The 24,882-nt window shown below is 36.0% G+C and overlaps 1 protein-coding gene across 2 annotated transcripts in view; it reads right to left on the bottom strand.

Annotated features, from left to right (window-relative positions):
• Positions 1–3,920: 3,920 nt before the first annotated feature.
• POC1B (POC1 centriolar protein B) overlaps positions 3,921–24,882 on the bottom strand; it is a 45,243-nt gene continuing 24,281 nt past the window's right edge. For both annotated transcript variants that reach the window (XM_058804831.1, XM_058804832.1), the window contains exons 11-12: positions 6,136–6,318; positions 3,921–4,936 (exon numbers count right to left, since the gene is read on the bottom strand). In XM_058804831.1, the coding sequence (XP_058660814.1) occupies positions 4,835–4,936; positions 6,136–6,318 (285 nt within the window). In that variant the 3' untranslated portion in view covers positions 3,921–4,834. The remainder of the gene's footprint in view (positions 4,937–6,135; positions 6,319–24,882) is intronic.

Raw genomic sequence — 24,882 nt, 5'->3', positions numbered from 1 at the left:
ATTTTAAGGGAGAATTGACATCATTCAATGCAGGTGTTGGAGTAAGCACTGCAGGCCTTTGGCTTTCCCTACTGTGGCCAGAAGAGGGTTTAGTGACACCCTTTAGCACAGAGACTCCCAGCTCTTGCTACCTTCTGTGAGCTAAGGTTTTATCTCTATAAAAGGAGCAGGGATTTCCTCTGGGGATTAGGAGGAGATAAAAACCCAAGACAGAGCTACTATCTCATTACATTACAAAGCACAAGTGGATGAAAAAGAGTCAGTGATTGTCTTTCCTTTTTCTCTTTTGGCAATTGTTTACTCTTTTGTGGCTCTGAAGAGAAATAAGGTATCTCTTTTTTAGGCAGGTCTCTAAGAACACAGGCCATAGATGGACTTACAAACCTAACTGCTACTGAGAGCTGCAGAATTCTATATTTATATGGCATTGAGACTCTCAGTATTTCTTCTCAGTTAATTCCTGCTTCTGTGTGCACTGAGCAGGTCCTTGCTACAGGCATGGGAAAATCATAAAACCCCAACCACCAGCACCCTCATCAATGCCAATGGGCCATCTTGAACTAGATTTTTCTGCACTGGTTTAGACTGTTGATACACCCCAGGCAGAGGAATTTCACATCCAGCCCACCTCAGACTTTGAAGGATGAGGTTAGGCGAGGCATGTGGATCCAAACCAAAGTTCCTGTTGCAGTGGACTTGTATGAGTACCCTAGAAATTCCCAGAGACCTCTGTTTGCTTCATTAACTTTTGCTTCTGAACTGTGGGAAAATGAAGCAAGGCAGGACAAAGACCTTGACCTGATTGTGTAGCTTCATGGCAGGAAACGTGTTAGTGAAAAAGACAATCTTTCTGCTTTAAGTTTTATTTACAATTACACTGGTGGTACTTTGTCTAAAACTCCTGACTGTCTTGAAAAGAAACGATTTAGAAAGGATGACACATTTTGTCTCATGTAAGGTACCAGTGCTCACCAGTAAAATGTGACAACATCATTAAACAATCAAAGATTTTATTTTCATATTATGAAGATGCTTAATTGTAGGTACAATATTAAGTTATAAATATGCTCTATGACAGAAAATAAAAGCAGCTTATCACTCACTGACTAGTTTAGAAACTCTTTTTTTCTGCTGGATTTAAAATTTCTGGTGAAATTGGTGAGGAGTGCACTCAGCACATCCTGTTAGCTGAGTCAATTGAAATTGCACCTGTTCTTGGATGCAAGTCCTAACAAATGCAACCCATATACATTGTAAAGAAAAGGACTTGTATGCACTTTTTCCAATTAACATCTGCCTTTTGGCAAGTCATTAACCTATTTTTTCACAAAGAAACAGTTTCAATTGTATTATGCATCCGAAGCGTGCAAAAGTCCCTGAGGGGGTACTCTGACAAAAACATACTGTTCTTGGATCCAATGTGAACATACATATTCATTAATTGTTTGGGGCAATGAGTACAGAATTTCTGATTTTTACAAGTCCTACAAGGTAAACGGGTTACATAAAGCTATGTCCCTGGAAATAGCCACATCCTGGCCACTGTCGCTCAGTAGAAAAATCAAGAGTGATTTTGTGCTGTGATATGGCAATTAAAATAATTCAGCAACACTGTGAAAAAACTTGTAGGAAGAAAAAAGAACACTACCCTAAAATAGTACTGCATATTTATTTATTTATTTAAAGAGACATAAATAAAGATGGTAAGTTGTATTTTTCAAATCTCTCATTCTATATGGATGTGTTCAGGACATCCTAAAATGGCAATGTGAACCTATTCTACCAACATTTTTCCAGCTAAAAGATTAATATGATCAAAATTTAAAGCTCCAGATTTAGATTTCTCACCATGAAGATGATAATGAAAAACTAATTATTATCTTACATAAAAGCAAGAAACAACAATCCCCCAAGGACAAGGGAATTGTTTAGATGCATTCACCTCTGGGAACTGATTTTCAAAAACCCTAAATTTATAAAAAATATATCAATATCAAAAAGTGAATGCTGAAGTAACAATTGGTAGCATTTCTTTCAATTTGGAAGAGCGTTTTTAGTTTGAAATGTCTGCTGAAATACGTTGCAATGAGCTGCTGAGTTGCTGCACAGTGCTTTGACACTTGAGGAATTTGAAATTGAGTTTCTCCAGAGACAGTCTCCCAGCAACAACTATTGCTGCCACCACCTTCTCTCCCTCAACACACAAACCTTGGGGATCTACTACATGTCATTATTTTAAGAAGTAATTGAGCCATTTTTGCAGCAGCAGGCCTGAAAGCTGGAAGCAGTCTTTCTCCAGCAGGGGGGCCTATTTATATTTAGTATCAGAAGGATAATTTAGCCAGAGGGAAACTGTACTGCATCAGGTACATTGTTCAGCTTCTTTAGAACAAGTTTGGGCTATCAGTACTTCAATGAAGTCTCCAATACAAATATAATTTTCATAATTATAAGATCCATGCAATTATTTTTTTCACATAGTGCAAAAGCACAACTAAGACTAAACAGCAGTCATTTTCCTCTAGTTTTGTAATTCAAATTAGTCAAATCACCAGTTACTTGACAGAGTACAAAATCTAGAGTAAATGCTTCTGAGAGTTTAACAGCCTTGGCAGGTGCTTTTAAAGGAAGTATTTCTGCTCCAAAACTTTATTAGAAGTTATATGGATGAAGAGAATAAGAGAACTAGCCCACATCAATGCTTTTTGAAAAGAAACATGTTAGATGGTTGTGGCTGTGTTTTAGGAAAGCCATCACAGCTTGAGGAAAATACATCCATCTTGTTTTCAACCAACCATGACCAGACATCCTCCCAAGTGTCCTCATGCTGAGTTTCAGTATCAGCAGACCACCCAACAGAATGACAATAACATGTCTTAATTTGCGAATGTTATGTTGGCGCACCAGGTGCACAAACAACGGAGGAATAAACTGGATTAAGTAGTAAATGCTCCAGATAATAGGTACTGAAAAGTTGAGGGATTAGTGACAGGAGCTAAGGCAGAAGGGAAAAATGCAGTAGAAATTTTATTTAAAAATATGGAAGTAAAATAAATATCCAAATCTTATTGATTAAATAATCCTGAAAAAAACTTAAAAGAAAAATCTGCAGATTTAAGACATATATATATATATATATATATAGTCCACCAAGAGAAAACAGGAAATAAGCAAAAATTTTAATAGCTACGTGGTTTTGTGTCTTCTAATGGAGACAAGAAAAAGCAAAAACCACAAGAGTATTTGCAAATTCATAAAGTGAAGTACATTTGATTCAAAAGACAGCATTTATATAACTTTGTGTTATGTAGTAGTATAATCAATTGCATAATCAAAGGTCAGGCTGGAATATATATGACTACCCTCTGACAAAAATCTGTGGCCGGGACGCTGCCTAGAAACAGTTACATCCAAAAATTTTATAAGAGATTGCTTCTTTGCCATAACCAGCAGAACTCAAGACTGAGCTGCAAATATTGAGTACCTATTGGTAAAAATCAGAGTTAACAAAGGAAGTGAGGTGATGTCTGGCGATCTGAAGATGGTTGCTGAAAGAGAAAATAAGTTACACAAGAAAAATTGACTGCACATTTCTGTGGCCTGAGCTGCAGTCATATTTACACACTGAGCTTGTGTACTAAAGTCGAACTCTGCTGATGTTAATGAGGTTCAGCCTGGGAAATGGGCTTTATCTATATAGAGTCAGGTGAGAATTGGATTAAAGTGCTTCCCCATTCCAAGTGTCCTATTTTTCAACAGACATGTAAAGTTACAGAAACGCACAATTATCTAGTTTTGACTGTGGATTTACAACACGTGTTCTGCAATTGACATTTTAAAAAATAGACAGACATAAAGAAAATAAATATTTTCCATTAAATAAGACCCAAAATCGTCTTTCTACGAATTGCATTTTTATTAAAAATAAAACTCAAATCATCATACACTGCAAAGTTTTTCCTGACTTATGTCAGCATTCACAATGCATTACTTGATCAGGTACATTCACAGCATGCAAAGCTCGAGCACACATGGACATTCTTATGGGATAAGAATCTTTTGTATTTATGACCTAGATTTTGCAAATTTTTGTGTTTGGTTCAAATATATTCTTCAGAAGTATAAAGCTCATTTTTGTTTTTATAAATATGAAAAGTGAATTTTGATGGGGATACGATAAGCATAAGTGTTCAAGTGCATCAAAACTCATGTTTTGCAGCTGGATTCACATAGATGCAATTACAGCTTCAAAGTTAAAGTGACTTAATTCCTGCATTTGTAACTAAAAGTTTTCACACAACATCTTCTTGCAATCATTACTAAAATGTTGAGAAGATAAAGAATAGCACACTATTTTTTGGTAAAACACTTGAGAATATATAAGGGACAAAGAACACCTCTGGCATTTTTATATTATGTCTTACTCAATTTAGGTGTTCCAGTAATGTTGTCTTAGCACAAAGAACATTATTTTTAAAAACATCATTGACTGAGTTTAAAAATCTGCACAGTGGTAACCTGCATAATAACTGTTATTCATCTAAAGATACATAGTTAGTGGCTTAGTTATATACAAATATCTTGTTAGGTTGAAGTAAGAGTTCTGGAATGTTCATTGGAAATTATTTGGAAAGTTGTAGTTTGGATTGGGTTACACTTCATTAAATAGATAACCAGAATATCTGCTTGCTACCAATGTTTGAATTTTTTTTTTAATTTCTTCCATTTTTATTACTTTGATTTGATGTTTCTGCTTATAGCAAAATCCAGTGAAGAAACATTCCTTGTGATTTTATGAAACATACTCATCAACATAGTTCATTTTCGTATTTTATTAGTTCTGTTTTCCCTTAAGCAACATTTTTTGCTGATCTTTTATGCATTCTTTCAATTTATCTTCTGTACAAGTAAGACGTTCTTCCAGGACTGAAATGGTCTGCATGAAGAAGAGAACAATTTCAATGGAGTTTATATTATTCACACAATATTATAAAAGTGTGCAACATACGAAAAGTAATTTTAACTCAACAGGAAAAAATACTATAAGATGGCTTCTCCTTAGCTATTCCACTATTTACAACTGTATTTAAAAATTACAGCTTTGCCTCCATGGAGATTTTCTAAAGGCTTTTTGTTTTCACAAAACATTTTCACTGAGAAAGAGAAATTCATACATGTATAATGTAAAGTACTCTGAAATACTGTGTGAAAGTTGCATCCATATTCCAATAGAAAAACAGCCATACCTGTGACCACAAATGATATCTTTCAAAAAACTAAAAGAAACTTTTAAGGCATCCCCAAGAAAAGGAAGTGAGAAAAAATATACTATTAAAAAGCATTTATTCTCCATGATATTATCTTCAGTGGAAGAAGTAAGTTTTTGGACCCAGGCTGGCAGTTTCTTTTACAACTTACTACACAAATAATTTCCAACTCATGACTGGACTCCATACTTCTGAAAAGCTGCTTCTTCCTACTTAACATATATATTGCAAAAGAACGCAGAAAAAAAACCCTTAGGTGCTCCATTTTGAAGTGATTTAATATCAATGTATTACAGACTACAAAGAAGTATTTGAAAATATAAGCTAAATCTGGATTAAAAAGATGTATTGAGCATTTGCAAACAAGCAACTCAGAGTCACTGACTGGGACTGAGTATTTGTGCAGTTTCATTGGCACAAGGACTTACTGCACTGCTTGGATTCCTACCTAAGCCAACACCTCACACACTAAGTTGGGAAAGGGATTTAATTGTATATTGCCAATTTACTTTGTTCATCCCTTGCTAGTGCATGATTGTTCCAGCTGGAATGTCTGCTAAATAACTGCCTTCTGACAAAACTACCAGATCTCATTACTGAAAAACAGTGATTCTCTTCAGCCAGAGTTAAAAATACAGCAGCAATCTTCATGGTTGTGTACCAGGAAGCTTTCACTTTGGCAAACACAATACATGCAATCAATATCTTCTGAAAGGAAAACACCAAAACAGTCACTTGACTATATAGCTATTCAAAATAACCCCATAGTCTTTAAAGTTCTGATTTATGAACATGACTCCAGGCTACTGCTGCCTTTGACAGCACTGTCATTTTGCACTGCAAGTGTCACCTGTTATTGCATACTTACTACAGTTAACATCTCCAGCTGGCCCACAATGTGGTCCAAAGCCCAGTCCACGGAGGAGGGGATGCCTCTGGGCTGCTCTACACTAAGCACAGCTGACCCACTCTCACTCTCTGCCTTCCTTTTTGAACTTCTTGCTGAGGGAGAATCACAGGGACTCGGCAGCTCTTCACTTCTGCCATCACTCTTGAATACAGAAACATAATTTGAAAATTCAGCTGCCTTTGTCTTTATTTAAGTGGAACCACATCATAAGATAGACAGGATAGCCAAAAGTCAGGCTTTTAATTTTTAAAAAAAATCTACACACACACACACATATATACATATATATATACACACATATATATATGCATACACACAAGGACTCTCAGATTTGCTTTTTGACCAGGTTCAATTTGTAACACTTCAATTTGTTCTGACCTAAGAGAGAATTCCAGCTGTAATGGATGAGGCAATAAGGAAAATCTAAGCAGACTTTAGGTACATGTTTCAGGTACATATGATTGAAGAGCTATGTGCTGTACCACTATGGCTTGAATAAATACAATTAATGAGGAGCATTTTCTTCAAAAAGACAGCCCTGGTTGATGAAGATATTCACTCAGACTAGTCATACAGATGAAAAATCCGTATGTTACTAGACAACCACAAGCGCTTCTTCCAACTTCATAGTATGAAACCTTTGCTTAGTATGAACTAACCTCTTATTTCAGCTTTGTAAAAAAGTAGTTTTCAGCTGTTTGTTCAGTAATGGTACATTTTGAAAAATTGATTCCTTCAGAAAATGGGAGAAGGAAACAACAGAGAAGATCCACACAAGGCAACGTTGAGAGAAAAAACTCTGATGTGTAAACTTTGCTTCAGGCTAAGTGAGAGAGAATGATCTTCCCAACCAATTTGGTTTTGTCTGTGCCTTGAAGTTCTTAATGGTATTTTTGAGTCATGAGAGGTTAAATCATCGCTAATTCATTAGAAAGTCCTTCACAACAAGTTTACCTGAATAATTAATGACTTATTGAGATTTCTTTAAAAACTTCTTGTATCTTCAGACAACTTTAGTTTACTTACACACTAAAATAAATTGAGTAGTCAAGTGTTACTATTTCTGATTACATTTCATATATCTACATTTACAAAATAAACCTTTAAAATAGTTCCAATTAAACTATTTCTTTGGAATTTATTGACAGCCCATGAAAATATCTATTAGATTTGCAAAGGGGAAATTTTAGTCTCACCTGATGTATTTAAAATACACAATATTTACAATGTGCACAAAATATATTTATGTTGCAAGGCTGAACAGATTTTCAAAATAGAGGGTATTAAAAGAATTGTCAAACATTTTAAAAAAATCTCCTAAGTCTCTAAAATAATCTTGTAGAATGTAAATTGCTAGGCAGAATTATTAGCAGACTTTTACAGGATCACCTAGGTATGTTGATGAGTTTCTGTCAAGAATGATTTAACTGTAGTTGACCTTGCCTTTGAATCACGTACGATCAGAGACTGATGGTTTAAGTACTGCAACAATGACAGACTTTTTAAAATACTATCAGACATCAACTATTTTAATTTTAAGTAATACTAAATCATATCAATATTATTGTGAACTTATACTGCTGCATTATCCACAATAACATTCCTGTGTCCCCAGTGCCATTCTGCACAGTCCTGTGTGGTGGGAAACAGCTGAAAGCAAAGACTGTGGTAAGGTAAGAGAGCAAAAAAGAAAGTCTTAGAATCCTCTCTGGGTTAAAAGTTCCATTGTGCAGTTACATTCTGCAGGGCAGGTCTCAAGGCCTCAGGCAAGAACCCATGAAGTGCAGAGTATGGTTAGGAGAGACAGGGGCACATACCCAGGCATGTACTCAGACCTTAACTGACAGTGCCACGAAGCCAGAGTGAAGCCATCTCAAGGTTTGATAGTACCATGGCATTCACTGACATCACTTCCACTGATTTCTGTCATCCTAGCATTGTCAGGTAAAGTCTGAAGCAAGAGAGATTATTTCAACCCAAGGAGGAAAGCTATCAATTCAGTAAACACAGCAAATGCTAAGCTACTAAAAGTCTCACCCCTTCTTTCATTGATCCAAACTTCAATATATCAGACAAATAGATCTGAAAGAATGTTTTGCATCTTAGTAAACTGCCACCAGCATTGCAAGTCAGAGTAATGGAAAAATCCTCTTATCATTTACTGGGTTAAGCAGCAAATTAAGATGTTTCTGCTACATGTTCAAACATTTGGAAGTACAATACAACATAAAAGCATTTATAGAAATAAGACAAAGACCTTGATATTTGTCAAAACTCAAACAAGATAAGCAAATAACTGAGCTTTCAAAATTTGTAAGAGAAATGAAAAAAGACCATTTCAAATTTTCAACTTATCTAACTTGTGTCCAAAATGGTTATCGTTATCATAGTCTGGAAATTTGTAGAGACATTTTTAAATACTATCAGACATCAAGTATGCTGCTATACTTTTAAGGTTATCTGTTTTATATTTTAACCTTTCCTAATATCTAACTTTACAATCTCCTCCAGCTCAGCAAAGGTCCAAAATGGCTGAAATCTAACACAACACTGAAATGCCAAAACCTTGCTGTAAAGGAGTGACACTAGTCTCAAAGATTGCCTTTAGTTTTGGATACCAGTTAGTTCATGTCCAACACTTCTATTCAGCCCATTTCACTTTAAGTTCCTTTTAAAGAAAGTCCTTCTACTCAGTCTATTTCAAATGAAAAGTATCAAGAATTAAATGTTGTCTTTCCTTCAAATTAGCCCCTTTCTAAAGTACTTAAAATGCTACCAAGTCATAAACAATTCTGTATGTCACCAGCAATGTAGTAAAAATGTCTTATATTAAAAAAACCCCAAACTATTCTGAGAGTCAAAGCTATAGCTTATTTTGAGAGAATAAATTCTAATAAGGCAATCAATTTTAAATTGTTACTTCTGAGCAAAGCAGAGAAGAAAATTAAAATGTGTACAGTGTTTCCATTCACAGACCATTAGGAATAACATAAACTCACATTTGGGCAACTTCATGCAAGTTACAAATAAGGAGGAGAAGGAACAGATTTAATTAATCAATAGGAAGTTATTACCATGACATTACCAGCGGATGTTCAGCAGAAAATTAAATTTAGCTTATAAAATGATGTCACAAACAGCAAACCATAATTGCACATCTTTGTTTTCTGTCAAGCAAAATAGCCAAAACTCTGTGGGTGGTACTTGATCAATTTGTGAAAAATCCTTACACATAACCTTATCACCTCTGCGTGTTCCCAAATGTTTTCCCATGAAAGATTCACACAGCACATAGACACAAACACTGCATCCCAGCCTCCCTTTGCTTCATAACTGTTAAGAATAGAATCTGAGTAAAATGCATCCATATATAAGGATGCCTGAGCAGTTTTATTTATAGAAATGAAAAAAAAAAATCCCTCAAGGGAAATAAGAAAAAAAGAAAAAATACAAGTCTCTCTCACACAATTGCCTATCAACAGGCTTCCATCCTCTATGAGCTCCAAATATGGAAACTACAGACCAGAGTTTCTAAAAGCATGTCTTAGAATCTTATAATTATGTCTTAGAATCTTATAATTAAGATGGGCTTATAAAAAAGTGACATTGGTAAGCTTCCTAATGAATCACAAAAATTGGCATAGTCTGCTTTTTAAAATTAAACCTTTAAATTTTGAACACATGGTACATTTGCCTACTAATAGTAAAATATTTCTGATACTGTGATTAAAACAACTACAAATAATTAGTCATTAGTAGAGCATTAAGCTCAAACAGATCAAAGAGCAAAGGCATAACAGAGTAGTGTCCCACTTTACCAGATATTGAATTCCTGTGTCTTTTGGTTATTTGAAATCATGGGAAATTTTTAGGAGAAACAGTACTATCATTATCACTACTTTTTTCCTGCTCTTGTGAATCTACCCTCATATAAAAATGGTTCACTGTGGAAATGCTAAATTTAACCGTTCAAGAGTTGGGCTTTTGAACGGTTTGGTTGGTTTTTTTGATGCTTTTTTGTTGTTGTTATTGTTTTTTTGGGGGGTTGGGTTTTTGTAGGATATAATTACTCACAGATCACTTCTGGTCTGAAATTATTTTTTTCAGTCCATGAGTGATCCACATAAAACAGCTCTCTGATCTATTTGTCAAAGACTGAGTATGTTAAATGCTGTTTTATCAGCTCCTACTGAAGAAAACTTCTCTGTAGTTTCAGCTGATGACAGCACTCTTCATTTCCTCTCATATTGCACACACAGCAACAACTTGCCATGTGCCCACTGTGGCTTGCTGCCCCATGTCATCTGATAAGGTATCTCTGGAATCATTTATTTGTAAATTTTAATGAAGTTTTGCATTCAAGCAGTAAAATACAGATAAACTATGTGGTGCATCCAGAGCAAAGTTCTACTAAGCACTTCTAGCTTGAGCAGTCTGCTTTCAGAACTTGTAATGCAGACTCTCACACTTCAAAGTCTTTCATGTCATCTTACACATCAGAGTCTTCTCCAGTTTTTAAAAAAATGCCCAAGCTGAAATAAAGAACTTAAAGCGCACTTAACAGAAGCGCATCACATCCAGTCTGACATGGAAACACCTGGAAGGACTCCTGAAGGTAGCACACCCCTCAGTTTAGAGGCTGATCATGAGCAGTGGTACCAGGTTACAAACTCACAGCCAATAAAACAGGCCAAACTATCAGACTGTACTCTTTAGCAAAACAGGCACTTCCACCTTAGATGGAAGAGCATAACACTTCAAGTCTTGAAAACAGCAAATTCAGCCTGAAGCTAACTGAGTTTATAGAAGCCAGGCCAGCACAAAGCAATGAAAACTCTTAGCTTACTATGGTGGAGTTTTTTATCTAATTATCTGTAGAAAATTAACTGAAATCCTGATGCACTTACAGCTATGGTCTGATTAATCAGATTTATTTATTTCTATCAGGATGACAGATATACTGAATTTAGTATTCCTGTGATGGCATGAATAATAAACTCCCCTGACCAAAGGCACATCTCAAGATATCCTGAAAGTTCTAGGCCAAGAAATTACATCACATTTTACAAGCAACCTTTCACACACATATTGAGAAACTGACTACATAGTTTTTTTATGTCATCTTTTTCCCAGAGTGCGGCTTCCGGTTTGAGAAAACCCTGTAAAACAGTACATCCAATGCACTCAGTATTTTATAATTGCACATATACAGAATCTAGTAAAGAACAAAAATATTTTCTCTGTATTCCATCCATTGAACATATCCATATTCCATATATTCCATCCAAAATGAACACATAATAACCCCTGTTTTCTCAAAAAAAACCCATTAAAAATTATTTCTATTTTTCTAATAAAAACCTCTTAGAAGTCTGTGAATATTTGAGTGCATCCAGTTAGAAATGAATAATATTCCTGAAATACTTCTTTCTAAACTCTCAGATCATCAGTAATAAACTTTACTTAAAACCAGGTGATTTTTTCTAATTTGCTCATTGATGTTAATTTCTAATATTAATAGTACCCTGCACAGTCTGTATGAGGTTAAACTTTTTAAAAAGCTAAGTATTTCCCCCCAAAAACAAGCAATACTGGTGAAAAGTTAGGAATTGATAATTAAAAACCGACTGAACAAAAAACCTCACAAAACAACCAACAAACAAAAAAAGCCCCCAACAAAACAACCAAATAAAAAACCTCAAAGCATATCATAAACATCCAAAACAAATCAGGCAGAAATCATTGGAGGTTCAATTTCCAAAGGTGAGAATCCCCTGTCAGGAAGTCAATTCTAATGTAACAGTTCAGGAAGACTATACTCAAACACTTTCATAAGTTATAAAAACACTTGTACCATAGGCACCAAAATATAAAAATGTACCCTGTAGAAGAAAGGCAAAGAATGGTAATCAATTACCTCCAGCATACCTTCAGCTTCAGCAAGAAGCTTTGCAAAACTAAGGAGAAATAACATGACACTATAGAAGCATTTCCTACTATTTACAATTATGAAATAAAATAGTCAAGTTTAATTTAGGCAAATTACTTTGGACTGCTTGCGTGCATACCCAAGGGGATGTCTTATGGCTGAAATTGAAAAAAAGTTGCCATGATGGTTTCTTTTTACCTGCATAGAGTCCTATAAAAATTGTATTACAAACTCTGCTTGAACTTCTTATCCATTCCAGGGCAGAGAAAAGCAAAAGGAGAGCAGGAGGAATACTTGCAACAGAAACTGTAAATATAATGAAACGCTTACTAGAAGGAAGTAACGATAGTAAATTAATAACTCTATGTGGACAAGGTCTCCTTTCTACCACTATAAATAGAATATTCTGCTATTTTTGATATTACAAATGTTAATGAATAAAAACCAAGGTATAAAAACCCTAGGACTTTCCTAGCATGTGGGCAAACTCCCTGTACTTCAAATAGCAGATTGTGTGGGTTGACAGAGGGCATCAAGCACATGGGAGGAAGGAGGCAGGGTATGAGTGAGAGTAGAGCATCCTCACCAGGAACATACCTAATCAGAGAAATGACAGCCATTCTTCTGGCTTGCCTGCTCATGACGCCTTTCTGTCTTCTTTCCCCTAGCTAAAAAAACTGAATGAAAGCCTTTAGACCAATACCTAGCTAGAAAAGTCTAACTGAACTTTACAAAGAAACGATACCTGGTACCAGTGACTTTGTTGTACAGTCTTAAATTATACATAAAGGACAGCACTTCCTCTATCTCATTCAAAGTCACCTAGTATATTCATATTCAACATGAATTTACAATGAAAATAGGTTGATCAACAAACCCAGAGGCATTTCTTGTTCTCGAAGGCATGTTTACTCCTGAGAAAAAAATAAAAGAATTTACTTTACAACATGCAATTGGTTTCTCCTAAATAAGGCCTTCATACTTAACCTGTTGAGGCAAAACCAATCTTGAGCAATCTTTACACTGTATGTAAAGGAGAAGAACTAAAGTTCCACTTCTGTCTTAAACCCCACTTCTCAATAAGAATGAGCAAAAAATTACTATATAGACAAAAAATCCAGAACAGACAGGCTCTGCCAGAACAAGAACTGAAGGCTGTGAATAATGCTCTCCTCAGCCCTGCAGAAAGCTGAGAAGGGCTGCAGTCCCTGGGCTCCAGCCAGGGGTCTGGTGCTCCTCAAGAGCAGGAGGCTGGCACAGGGCAGAGCTGCCTGTGCTGCAGAGCCTCCCTTCATGCCCTGGCACTGTAGCAGGGCCCCTGGTGCAGGAGCACTCAGGTGCTGTTTGCCAGCCCCCACATAAATATACACCTATGTACATATCTACATACAACTTCTTCAAAGTTATATGCAAAGCTAAAAGAAACTCCTTTCTGCCAGCAGAACTGCATCTGTATCAATGGTTTTTGTCAGGATAAGTGTCTGCGCTCTGGTACAAATTTTCTTATTTTGCTACCTAGTATCATCATAACTTGTGTAGTAACAAAACTTTGTTGCACAGATGAACCTAAATTGCCTCCTGTTAGGGGATGCGATGGGGGCAGGATGTCCACATGATAATTTCACAGAGAAATCTCTTCCTAGCTGAGATCTGGCAGCTTTGATTTCCTTTCAGAGCAGCAGTAACCAGAGGTGGTTATACCACCTGACCCGGCGGCTATTGACAATACACAGAGTTTGTTTACTCCACAGAAGCAAGTGTCAAATCTCCTCTAATACAAATTACTTACAGGAAAACAACAAAGAATTAAAAGCATTTGAAATTAAGTTAGCAATCCAACATAGCAGAGTCCAAAGTTAAATCCAACAGAGCCAGCACAACTGCTTGAACACTTTGCCAAAGAGACAGATACTACTTTCTGCAAAAGAAAAAAAGAAGTCCAATATTTCATAGCTGAGAACTGAAATCCTTTGACTATAGCCATAAAAATATATTTTACTATGTAATAGAAGAAACATGGTTCTTCAGCATTTTAACAAGGTTTTTGTTCATGAAATGCTACACCTATAGTGGATGGCGAAGGTTTCAAAAGAACTTCAAACATTTTAACAAGAGTGCCACAAAAATACTCCCAATGAGGATAAAATGAAGCTTCAAAATTTTGATTGAAAAGTCAAATTTATATGCTTTTATTAGATTTCACAAAATACCTGGAGAAAGTAGCAAAAGTCCATCCTGAGCTATTTCCGTGCTCAGCATTAGTAAATATTCAGAAGGTTTGATAAGCTGTCCCATTTGTTAAGGTAAAAATAACACTCAGTCTTGCTTTGTTCAGAGGAGGGATTGTAAAAAAAAATGCTTTGGTAGCACCAGAACAACTTTGCATTTAAGTCAGTTGAGTTTTACAATTTACTGAGACAGAATCAATTTAGGGAACAACAGAAACTGAGAAATTTGAAAATTACATACAAATATCCAAGAAATGTTAACTTTGGAGCGGCCTGTTTCACTCTTGAAAAATAATTTCTGTAACTCAAATATTATTTGCACTTTAAAAGTATCAGAAACAAAAGAAGCCCCAGCAACAGCATTCTTATTAGCTAGAGATATTAAATCATTATGCCTATTTTTTATGTGTTTAATGGCATCTTTTTATCTTCCATTTCAGAAGATAATAAATGTTGTAATTGTATTTCTGACAAAATTTCTACTCCAACCACAGCAAAAAAGACTATTGGTTTGGGAATAACTTCACAAGTCAGATAATGATACAGATTTTTAATATATCCTGCAATATTATGGAGAAAATAGCAGGGGTGTGGGGAAGCTGAAATTCCATCAGTAATCACAAAGGATAAACAGGAGAATTGCGTGGTCACAGGTCACAGTCAGCATGAGAACTGTGTCAGGAAAAAGCCAAAAAATCAACTAAAAAGTTGACCTAGGGCATATAGAGCAAATATTTAAGGCTTAACATCAGTACAGTTTGAGGGGACAGAAAAGAAATGGTTTTTCAAACTGAAGACCTATCTAATGAAATATTTAGTCAAACTATTACTGACAGAATCATCCTTTCTTTTATATCCATAATATGCATTCTACAATTTTATTATTGCATTTTAGGTTGTAATGCATCATGAACTCAATTATCTTGCTAGTGTTTCTTCAAAAACTGTTAAATCAGAAAGACACTGCAGAATTATGCTAGTTTTAGTGACTCCATTGAAATCTGCTCTTGTTTTAGTCCCACACAAAACACAACCAGCTATCTGGAAAATCAAGCTTACAGGTGACAACAAGGCATCCTGTAAACTACTAAAACAGTCAGGTTGACTTGGCATTCTGACTTCCTTCAACTGTCAAAAGGCAACTTTATGTACACATACAAGGCATCAGAGAAGAATACACTATGGAGTAATAAACTACAGAAAGCAGAGGTGTTGAAAATATCTACAATGACACATAACTGGACAAAATGATAAACCTTTATGATAAGGTTACTGAGTGAAGAATTACTCTATCTTACATGCAACTAACTGAAACTGCTAAGCAACTAGTATTGTACTATTTCACTACACTAGCAAAAACTGGAAGTATGGACATTGAATTCCTTTCCCAAGAGACATAAGGAAGGAAGAAACATCTTGGAAGAGTAACCTTTTCAGTGAGGAACATTTGATACTGGTTAATCTAAGAACAGCTTAAGGATAAAGCAATTCTTTTAAATCCCTGTTACAAGTACGGAGTCTTCCTTTACAATAAAAATACTGCAGTATTTAACTCAGAGTTGCATTGCAATGCCTTCACTTCAGGATCTAACATGCAGAGTGGAACTCACACTTTGGTGTACAGGAAATATCTATGCAGTAAGAACATGCCAGAGGACAGCATCTCTCCCCTCCCCACCTCCCTCCTTCAAACAACCCAAACTGCTACAACCAGAGTATCATATGCCAGGGGATACAGAGAAAAAAAGAATAAGCCCAAGCCCAACCAACCAACTCTTCAGAGCAGTAATGCTGATTGTGTCACCCACACAGCTACTCATTTTTTTCCCCAAATATTTTTTATTGTGAAATGCAACAGAATCCAGTGTTCCTCTTCCAGAATCACTAACCATAGACTGTTTCTCACTTGCTTTCCTCTGATTTCATATACTCTCAGAGCTTTTACTTTACAATGCTTCAAATTCAAGCAAAAAGGATGGAGCTGTCTCCATTCAGTCTCAGTTACCTGCTGTTTACATTACAGCCATGCAGACAGAAAAAATCTGAATCCTTTCAGGCTGAAAAAAAAAAATGAATCCAACACATGTACTTCCTGAACAAAAGGAAACCATTACTACCACCTCCTTTCCTCCTATTTTTTTCCATTACAACTTAAGAAATATATTCAGCTGTTGCATGCATGCAACACACCTGTTTGTATTACAGCACAATCACACTGGATACATGGCTCCACAGACATCAGTCAATACAGTTAGGTTACAGCCAGCTCTGATCTACTCCTTCATCTCTAAATAATTTTTTCTCATTATTTCCTTTGTGCTCCTATTAGTGTTTGGACAGCTGAACAGATCGGGGAATTGGCATGGAAGAAATTAACCAGATAAAAACAGCCATTAAGTTGAAATGACTGTGAAACCATCCTTTAGCATTGTTTTACCTAATTTCTAACCCCCATACTGTTTTGGTGGAAGATACAAGCCAAGATGTTTTTCTACATCAAACACTCATCTGCTGAAGAAAATCTTTCTTCCTTAGTTGCTGAATTTTATTTGAAAAGTCTCGTTTTTTTAGTCTTGTTTTAAGTAACCTATGTAATCTTTGGATGTGACTCAGTGTCTCCATTATCTCACATTAAGCAAGTAACTACATCTCTTACTGTAAACTCGACAGTAATGCAGCATGGCTTCAAAGAGAGATGCACTGTATTGGAACAACTAACAGATTTGGAAAACACTCAAACAAGCTTTTAGTCAGAAAGCATCCTCTGGGTTTAGATATCAGCCTAACCTAAGTGATAAATAGAATTTGCTAGCACTTGTTTAAGCACTGTTGTTCAGGAAAAAAAAAAAATTTTGAAGCAGTATTAAAGTGTTTGCTTTTATAACAAACTTGCTTTAACAACTTTGAATAACATATGAGTTTTATATATAAACAAATTTCATTCAAGTACATATATATAAATTTATATTATATATAAATTTCAGTTAAGTTCAATCATAATAGAATATATAAATTTCAGTCAAGTCTCTACCCCATAGTTGCAAGCATGCTGTGCTAAACTTAAACTCCAGTTGTATTTAAGAACTAAGAGTAATTCAAGGGCAGTATTTAGCTTTACAATCTTGTTTTCTGACACACTTGATCTGTAGCTCAGCTTTACTACGCAACTTAAAAAAAGAAAATCTTGCAGCCTCCTCTAAGAGACACACATCATTAGCTAAACTTTGCATTCCCTTGCTTTTTAGTCCCACAAAATGTGCAATCTCAGAATTATTAAAGTCCTGTAAATACTAAGAAGTTGAAAACTTTATTTGTACTACTGCATTAAAAAAGTTAAACTAGGTGCTTATAGGGTAACAGAACCAGTGAATGATAACTTCATTAACTTCCATTAAGCTAAATGACTCACAAACGGCACTTAGATCAGTAGTAAATCATCATCTAGGTCAGCAGGAAGCTCATTACAGACTGACAATCCAAGTGACAGAAACACTTTTCTACAAGTGCTATAGTAGTAATTTCCTGTGTGAAAGGCTTGCTGCTGTTCCTGCATTCCTCAAGGGACACTTCTTCTCAGAGGATGTTACTCTTCCCCAGGAAGAGGAAGGAACCAGTTGTTATTGGATGTGTGGGCTGATAGCTGTCGGGCATTTTCTGCATGCCGCAGAATCAGCTGTGAGAACTGTGAATACAGCTTAGATTTCCAGTCAAAGCAGAGGAAAACACTGCTTGAGCAGACAAGGTCAGAGCGTACATGTACAGTATCTCAGGAAACTGAGAGAGAAATAATACCTGGAACTTCCATCCCTCCAGTTCCCAGAAATGTGCTAATGTGCTAAAGGAACAATATACACACATGGATCATCTTGAAAAACATTCCTGAAACACAGCTGCCCTGAGTAAGGCCCTACACAAAGTAAAATTTTGCCGGTTTTAAAAGGCCTGTGTTCTTGCAAAATATTTGTGTATGTGTGCACGCGTACAATTTTTTCCTGTTAGATCCCTCTCCTAGGCTTCCTGTTCTATAGGAACTCAAGCTCCCTCCCTATGTGTTGAGACACTCTTACATGGTGGGTCACCAGTAGCTACTCCGTGCCTATTCCGGTATCACATCCACTGGCTTTTTCCTAAGTGATAGCACCAATATGTTTCCTTATTCTAACTGCTTATTTCTAAATTTCATTTTAAAAAAATTTGATTATAAAATTATTAAGGAGACAGAATAGTGACAGACAAATAAACAGCACAATCTCATAAAGTGCATTTCCTCAGGAAAGCAGGCTAAAAATAGCATAAGAAATATTATATTCTTGCACTCTCTAGTGCCCAAATTCAGAACTCAGTCTCCGATAAAAACCTGACTTTCTCTCCAGCTCCAGTTCTCTCAGAGAATATAATCAAGACCATTAAGGAACATCAGGACATGTATTATTACTTAATTATGTAAAGGCACAACATAGTTCCTGTTCTCTCCTTGTAAACCAGCAGTTACATGCTGTGTTAGAAGAGCATCACCACAAAATGCAAGGAGCATTTGGATCATATTCCTCTTTTATTGCATGCATTGGGTTCACATTCAAGCATTTGATCCTTAAGTTTTATTTGATGTTATTGGTATCAAAGCATACTAATTTTAAGATTATGTACACAAATCTTTCTAAACATGCTTAGACATCTACAGCAGCTCAAAATGCAAGTCTAGAAATTCCCTGTTCAATATGCAAAATGCTTCATCTTTTCTGCACTTGTGATGAGTCATTTTGTTCATATACACCATACCTTCTTTAGAAGGCTCTTAGATGGGCAACAGAAAAAGCTGTCTGCACTGTTTCATGCTTACTCCAGATGGATCAGGAGTAGCCTTAGGGGGAAATGGGAGACATTCCTTCTCTGAGAGCAGCTGAACATGTTTAACTGCAGAGTTTTGGGGAGAAGGCAGCCGACCCTCTTGCACCAGCCCCACACATTCTACCTGCCTAGCATGCAAAGAGTAGAAAGGTCTGTCTAAAGTGTACTATAAAGCCAAGATGACACAAAAAATTGCCTGTCTAAAAGCAAGATTGGACAGAGAGGGAGATTCATTTGCAAAGACACAAAAGCACAATTCTTATTTTTATTCTGCTGCACTGAGCACTTCAGACTTCCTCCATTTACAGTATTTATTCTGTGTTTGTGTAAGATTTAGCATGAGCCATTCAGAGCCTGTTTGAGAGTTTTTTGGTATGCGTATCTACAAAAAAGGTGCAGATGGCTTTACCTCAAAACTTTGGAGACACAGTATCTCTTCACACTATTTTCTAATTTAATTCTGTTTGTCTTTGGGAGTTCAGGGAGTTCAATTCAAATAAGCATTTACTGGTAATCAGAAGAATGTCAGTAAATGAAAAAAAGTTCATAGCTATTCAGGGAGTAGCCTTTCTTATTTCCCTGTCTGGGAACAAAGACGGTAAGGTGATGGAAGAGGCTGGGAAGTGTCAATTCTTATCAAAGCCCTTTTACCCATGGGATCTCCCCTGTGCAGAGCTCAGTCTGATTGGAAACTGAGTTTTGGACAAGGAACACAAGTGGGGCAGTGATTCCAGTCTTTCTTTCAAAGGGAATACTGCTGAAACTTTTCTTTGGTAGAGAAAAATGTATGCATACCATGTAATGATCAGAGTTTTTGTCTGAGGACATTTAAGAAAGTTGATATCATCGAATTACAGAAAGCTATTGTGCTTTCAAATGATCTATAAAAAACAGCAAAGGTTTTTTTTTCACTCTGCACAATGAAGTGACATATAAGTTTTGTTCTACCAGCTGCTCCCTTCTGAATTGGACTTAGGCCCCAGAGGAGATGATCTATGTATAAAATTGCCATTACTTCCTTTCTTCCTTTTACCCTTCCCTGAACCTCACTGAAGACAGTTGGTGTTTACTTCCTTGTAAGGCTGAAACTAGGAAAGGATGCAAATCAGAGTAAATCTGAAGTTGCATGGTAAGGAAAATATGAAGTGTTTTAAAAATTAGTTTTTAACATACAATTTCTATTGTCATCCTCTCCTACTGGATTCTGGAGTTATGTTAAGGAACAAGGAAGAGACATTACTGCAAGAACTTTTAAAAGCAAATTTTTATGAGGAAGAAGAGCCTTAATGTATGCAGAAATAGAAAAATACATGCAAATTTTTCCTTCATAATTGCTGCCTTTCCAAATACATGGGGTGTTTTTTGATTGTGGAGCTTGGTTGGTTTTTTGGGGCTTTTTTTTTAATTCAAAACAAAGGCAGAGTGTATCAAAAATACCTAAACCCTGAAACACAAACTGCAAAAGCGATGTGTACAGAACAAATTGAGAGCACAAGATACTTCTACTTTTTGCCTCAAGACGCATACTACAAATGCAGTACAGATAAACTTTCTATTTTAAAACTTAGTATGTTCTTTTTGCTCCAAACAGAAACAATCCTTATCTTTCCTTACTCAGTAATTAACCCAGTCTTAACTTTGCAGGAGTTGTACTGTAAATGAACAATAAGAATGTCTTGTTTTTAGTGTTAAATGGCACTGGAAGAGAAAGAACAGCAAACATCTCCCAGCTAGTGCAGACATTCTGACTTCCAGATTACAGTACATTGCTTTGCTTCCTCCAAATCCTGTTTACACGAGCAAGGTCAGGGGATGAAACATTAGAGAGCCTCTACAGTGATTTCCTGCTTCTGTCAGTAAAAACTACAGAGACACCATCAACTTTCCCTTGTTTCCAACAGCTTATCAGGGACTGGAGGTTACCGGTGTAGTGCCTTGCAGAATTGAAAAGACTCAACCTCTCTCATGACTAAAACTAAAATTGAAGGATGAAACAGAAAGAAGTAGTCCCAAAGAGAAACAAAACTTCCAATTTTTCCTTTTCAATAGTTCAGAAAACAAAGGCAATGTTAAGTTGCATGACACTGAGTGGGAGAGAGGCATTAATGCTTTCAGAGTCTTCAATGAAATAGAAAGGAGAAAGAAGCACCACCCCCAGCCCCCATATTTGACCCCAATTTAGTGAATATTTTCAGAGTGCAAAAGGCTAGAACACACCTAATTTCTGGTAACTGCAACATATGAGGACTCTTATCATTGAAAAAGTCAGGACATTACAGAAGTACCAGTTTGTTAGGCATTCACAGCTAATTTTTACAGTGCTGTCAATAATACACATGAGAACTGAGTAAATGAACCATCAAATCCAAAGCTATTTCCTAACCATAATAATACACAGGAATTCTTAATGGCTATGTAATTGTAGTCCAAAAGAAAGCAACTCCATACTGAAGATTTCACTGAAATTTTTCCACTGACACAAGGATCATACTCCCTTCACTGAGTTTAAAAAAAAAGTTGCATCAGTATGAACCTCAGAAGAAAAAAGATTTTTCATTCACCACGTTCAAAACAACTGGCTTTAATACCAAGCTAGAAAAGAAGCTGAAAAGATAAGGTGTTTACAATTCAGGCAGTTTAATAATGTGTTTTTAGTAAAAACCCTGTAAGAACATTCATATTTGCCTATCTTAGCTTAAACTCTGAAGCAAGAAAATAGAACTAAATTAAAAAACAACAAAACACAAAAGAAGGCATTTTAAGTGTGGAAGCTGTGATGGATTTTTGCTTTTGATGAAGCAAGAAATTAAAATTCCTTGAAAAGAGGAGAAGTAGGAGGAAGAGATAATACTAGTATTTTCTTAGACAGCTACAGCTCAAAATAAATGAACTGCTAAAAAAAATCTAAATATTTATTTTAAATTCACAATAAAGAATCAAGAGTGTTATATTTTTAAATATTTGTTTTTAAAATCTTCTCTAGGCAGACTGTTGTCAAGAATAGATGATGGTGATATTTTGCAGCATCCTACTTCTCTAGAGTAGTGTGTCCTCTTTTGGGCTTCTTGGTTCCAGATACACTGACATCCTGAAGAAAATCAAGTTGAGAGTGAACAAGACAACAAAAGGGCTGGAACATGATATCGAGGAAAGGCAGAGAACCAGGTTTGCTCTCTGGAAGAAAAGGTACAGGGAGATCTTGCTGCCATCTCAGATATCTAATGGGTAGATAGAAAGAAGACAGACACACACACATGTATTAGAGGACCACTGTGAATTCAAGGCAATAAATATGATGGAACATAGGATATTCTAGTTACATATTATTAAAAAAATTATCTTCATCAACGAAACATTAGAGCAAGCTGCCCAGAAAGGTGGTGGAATCTCTATCCTTACACACTATGAACAAATGAAATGGACAAGGCTTATAAGAACCTTATCCAAGCTGGCCTTGCTTTAAGGGGAAGGTTAGATGAAATTACTCCAGACATCCCTCCCAAGTGATACTCTATCACTTTCATTAACAAATCTTCAAAGAAGGAAGGAAAAGAAAAAACCCTTTTGCTTTGTCACAAATCATCTTAGGGGCAGTAATAATGCATTTCCCATAAAGGAGTAGAAGAATGGACAATTCAAGTTGAAGAAAAGATTCTCAATAAGAAGAGCACTTTCTTCTATTGTCCTTTCTCCCAGACTAGACTGAGACCTACAAGTTTTTGATCACTTACTGTCAGGAATTTTGGTAGTTACTCAACAAAACATTACAAGGTTTTGCACAGAGTTTCTATCTTCCTGAAGGGGTTTCAGGGAGCTTTAAGAAACTCACCAGAAATCCTACAGAAGTTTCTACAGTGTTGTTACTCACCCCAGAGAAAGGCTGTATTTAAAGACTCGCATTTTTGTGGATCACTCTCAAGCATCTCTCTTCTTCAGCAGAAAAACTGAAGTAAATATGTTAATTAACTACTTCCAGTGGTCTAGGAACTTGCCAATATGTTTTGTAAATAACCCTTAAGATCCTGCTGTGTTACGTGAGTGATAAATGCATTGAACAAAAATACATAAAGATACCTAAATGCAGACTGCATTTTTCTCTCTGCACATGTCAGAAGGGCAGAAGAACTCCTTAAGGCAGAGCCTTAAAAGAATAAGTAGGTACAGATAGGACATGCATAAATTAACCTGACAATCTGATCAAAGATTTTTGTTATTTAAACAGCATTCTTTCAGTAGAAGCAGCACCAAAAAGCCATAAACAGATTTAAAATGGGTCTCAAAATGTTTGAAGGGGAAAAAATTGCACAGTGATAATGTCTTTGACAAGCAGTAGAAAAAGAGCAACCCATTGGGGCTGGAATCAGGGATATGTATGAGATAGCATGATGAATTAGACTAGGACTAGAGGATGGTGACCTCAACTTGAAAAAGGACTAAGGAAAAAAATACAAATAATACACAAAAGTAGTATAATTCAATTGAGGACAAACTCTATGAAAAGGAATCTGTCAGTGAAGGTGTGATAGAAATAAAGGCAGTGTCTGCTCTTTTCTCCTTGTTTCTTATGAAGAACACATCAAGCCTCCATTAGACAGCCTCCATACATTAGGGAAACTGAGAAAGTCTCAGATAAAAGGTCTAAGTCACTGAGATCCAGAACCCTCTAGAAACAAGACACAAAGAGTCTAGGTGGCTGGCCTGATTAAGAAACAGATGATAATTCCACAAATGACAGAAGCTGGTAATGTGGCAGACAGACAACAGACAGGAAGATGATACTAAAGGATGAGCTGACATTAGAAAGCAGGGAGGACCAGATTGGTTAGCAAAGGTGAAGAATGTTATTGACTGTGGCAGAGGAAGGATATTAGTGGCCAAGAAAACATGCAAATGATTCCTGAACTTGTGTGAACAATGGCAGGGTTAGGGTTAACCTGTGTTGAAAAGGACAGTTGTCCTTAATGCTGAGTAACAAGGTTAGGTTATAGAAATATTTCTAGATGGAAAAAGAGGCAGATGGGGAATGCTGAAATACAACAGTGGCGAGAACCAATGATAACTGGTAGATTGAGATGCTGGGAGAAAAAAAAAATTGTGATTACTGACACAGCCAAAAAGCATAAATTCTGAACCAGCATTTTTGTATTGAAGATTGTAAAGCCAGAAAGACAGCAGTCAGAAAAATGCTGTACTTCTTGGGTCAATGTACTCCTTTGAGTTCTGGGCAAAAAGTTTTATAAGGTGTTTTCACAGGAAAAGAATTAAGACTAAGTGATTTTTAGGTATGGAATAAAGAATTACAGTTCAACCACACATTTGAACTCTGTGATGAGCAGAGTAAGTAATGAACACACAGTACTTAAAAGTGATAGGTAGTCAATAAATTATATCCACCACAAAGCACTGTCTCTGAAGCCTACTAAACAGATGCCTGTAAGTCTACAAAGAACTATATTTCCATTATGAAAACATGACAACTGATAAACCTTAAAATACATATCACCTCTCAAATATAAGTTCTTATATGATTATTTGTTTTGAAGTAAAGGTTTCTCATCAACCTGTGCATCATGATCTTCAAAAATGATCTGAAAGAATTTTACATAGTACCTTCACAACATAGCTTTCATAAAGCATTCAGGACAAAACAGAACAGCAGAAACCACACCTGCTGCCTTTTCATAAGTATTAACCCTTCAA

Source organism: Ammospiza caudacuta, chromosome 5 (assembly GCF_027887145.1).
Source record: "Ammospiza caudacuta isolate bAmmCau1 chromosome 5, bAmmCau1.pri, whole genome shotgun sequence".
In the NCBI taxonomy this organism is placed as follows: Eukaryota; Metazoa; Chordata; class Aves; order Passeriformes; family Passerellidae; genus Ammospiza; species Ammospiza caudacuta.
This window is presented reverse-complemented; position numbering and strand designations above follow the sequence as displayed.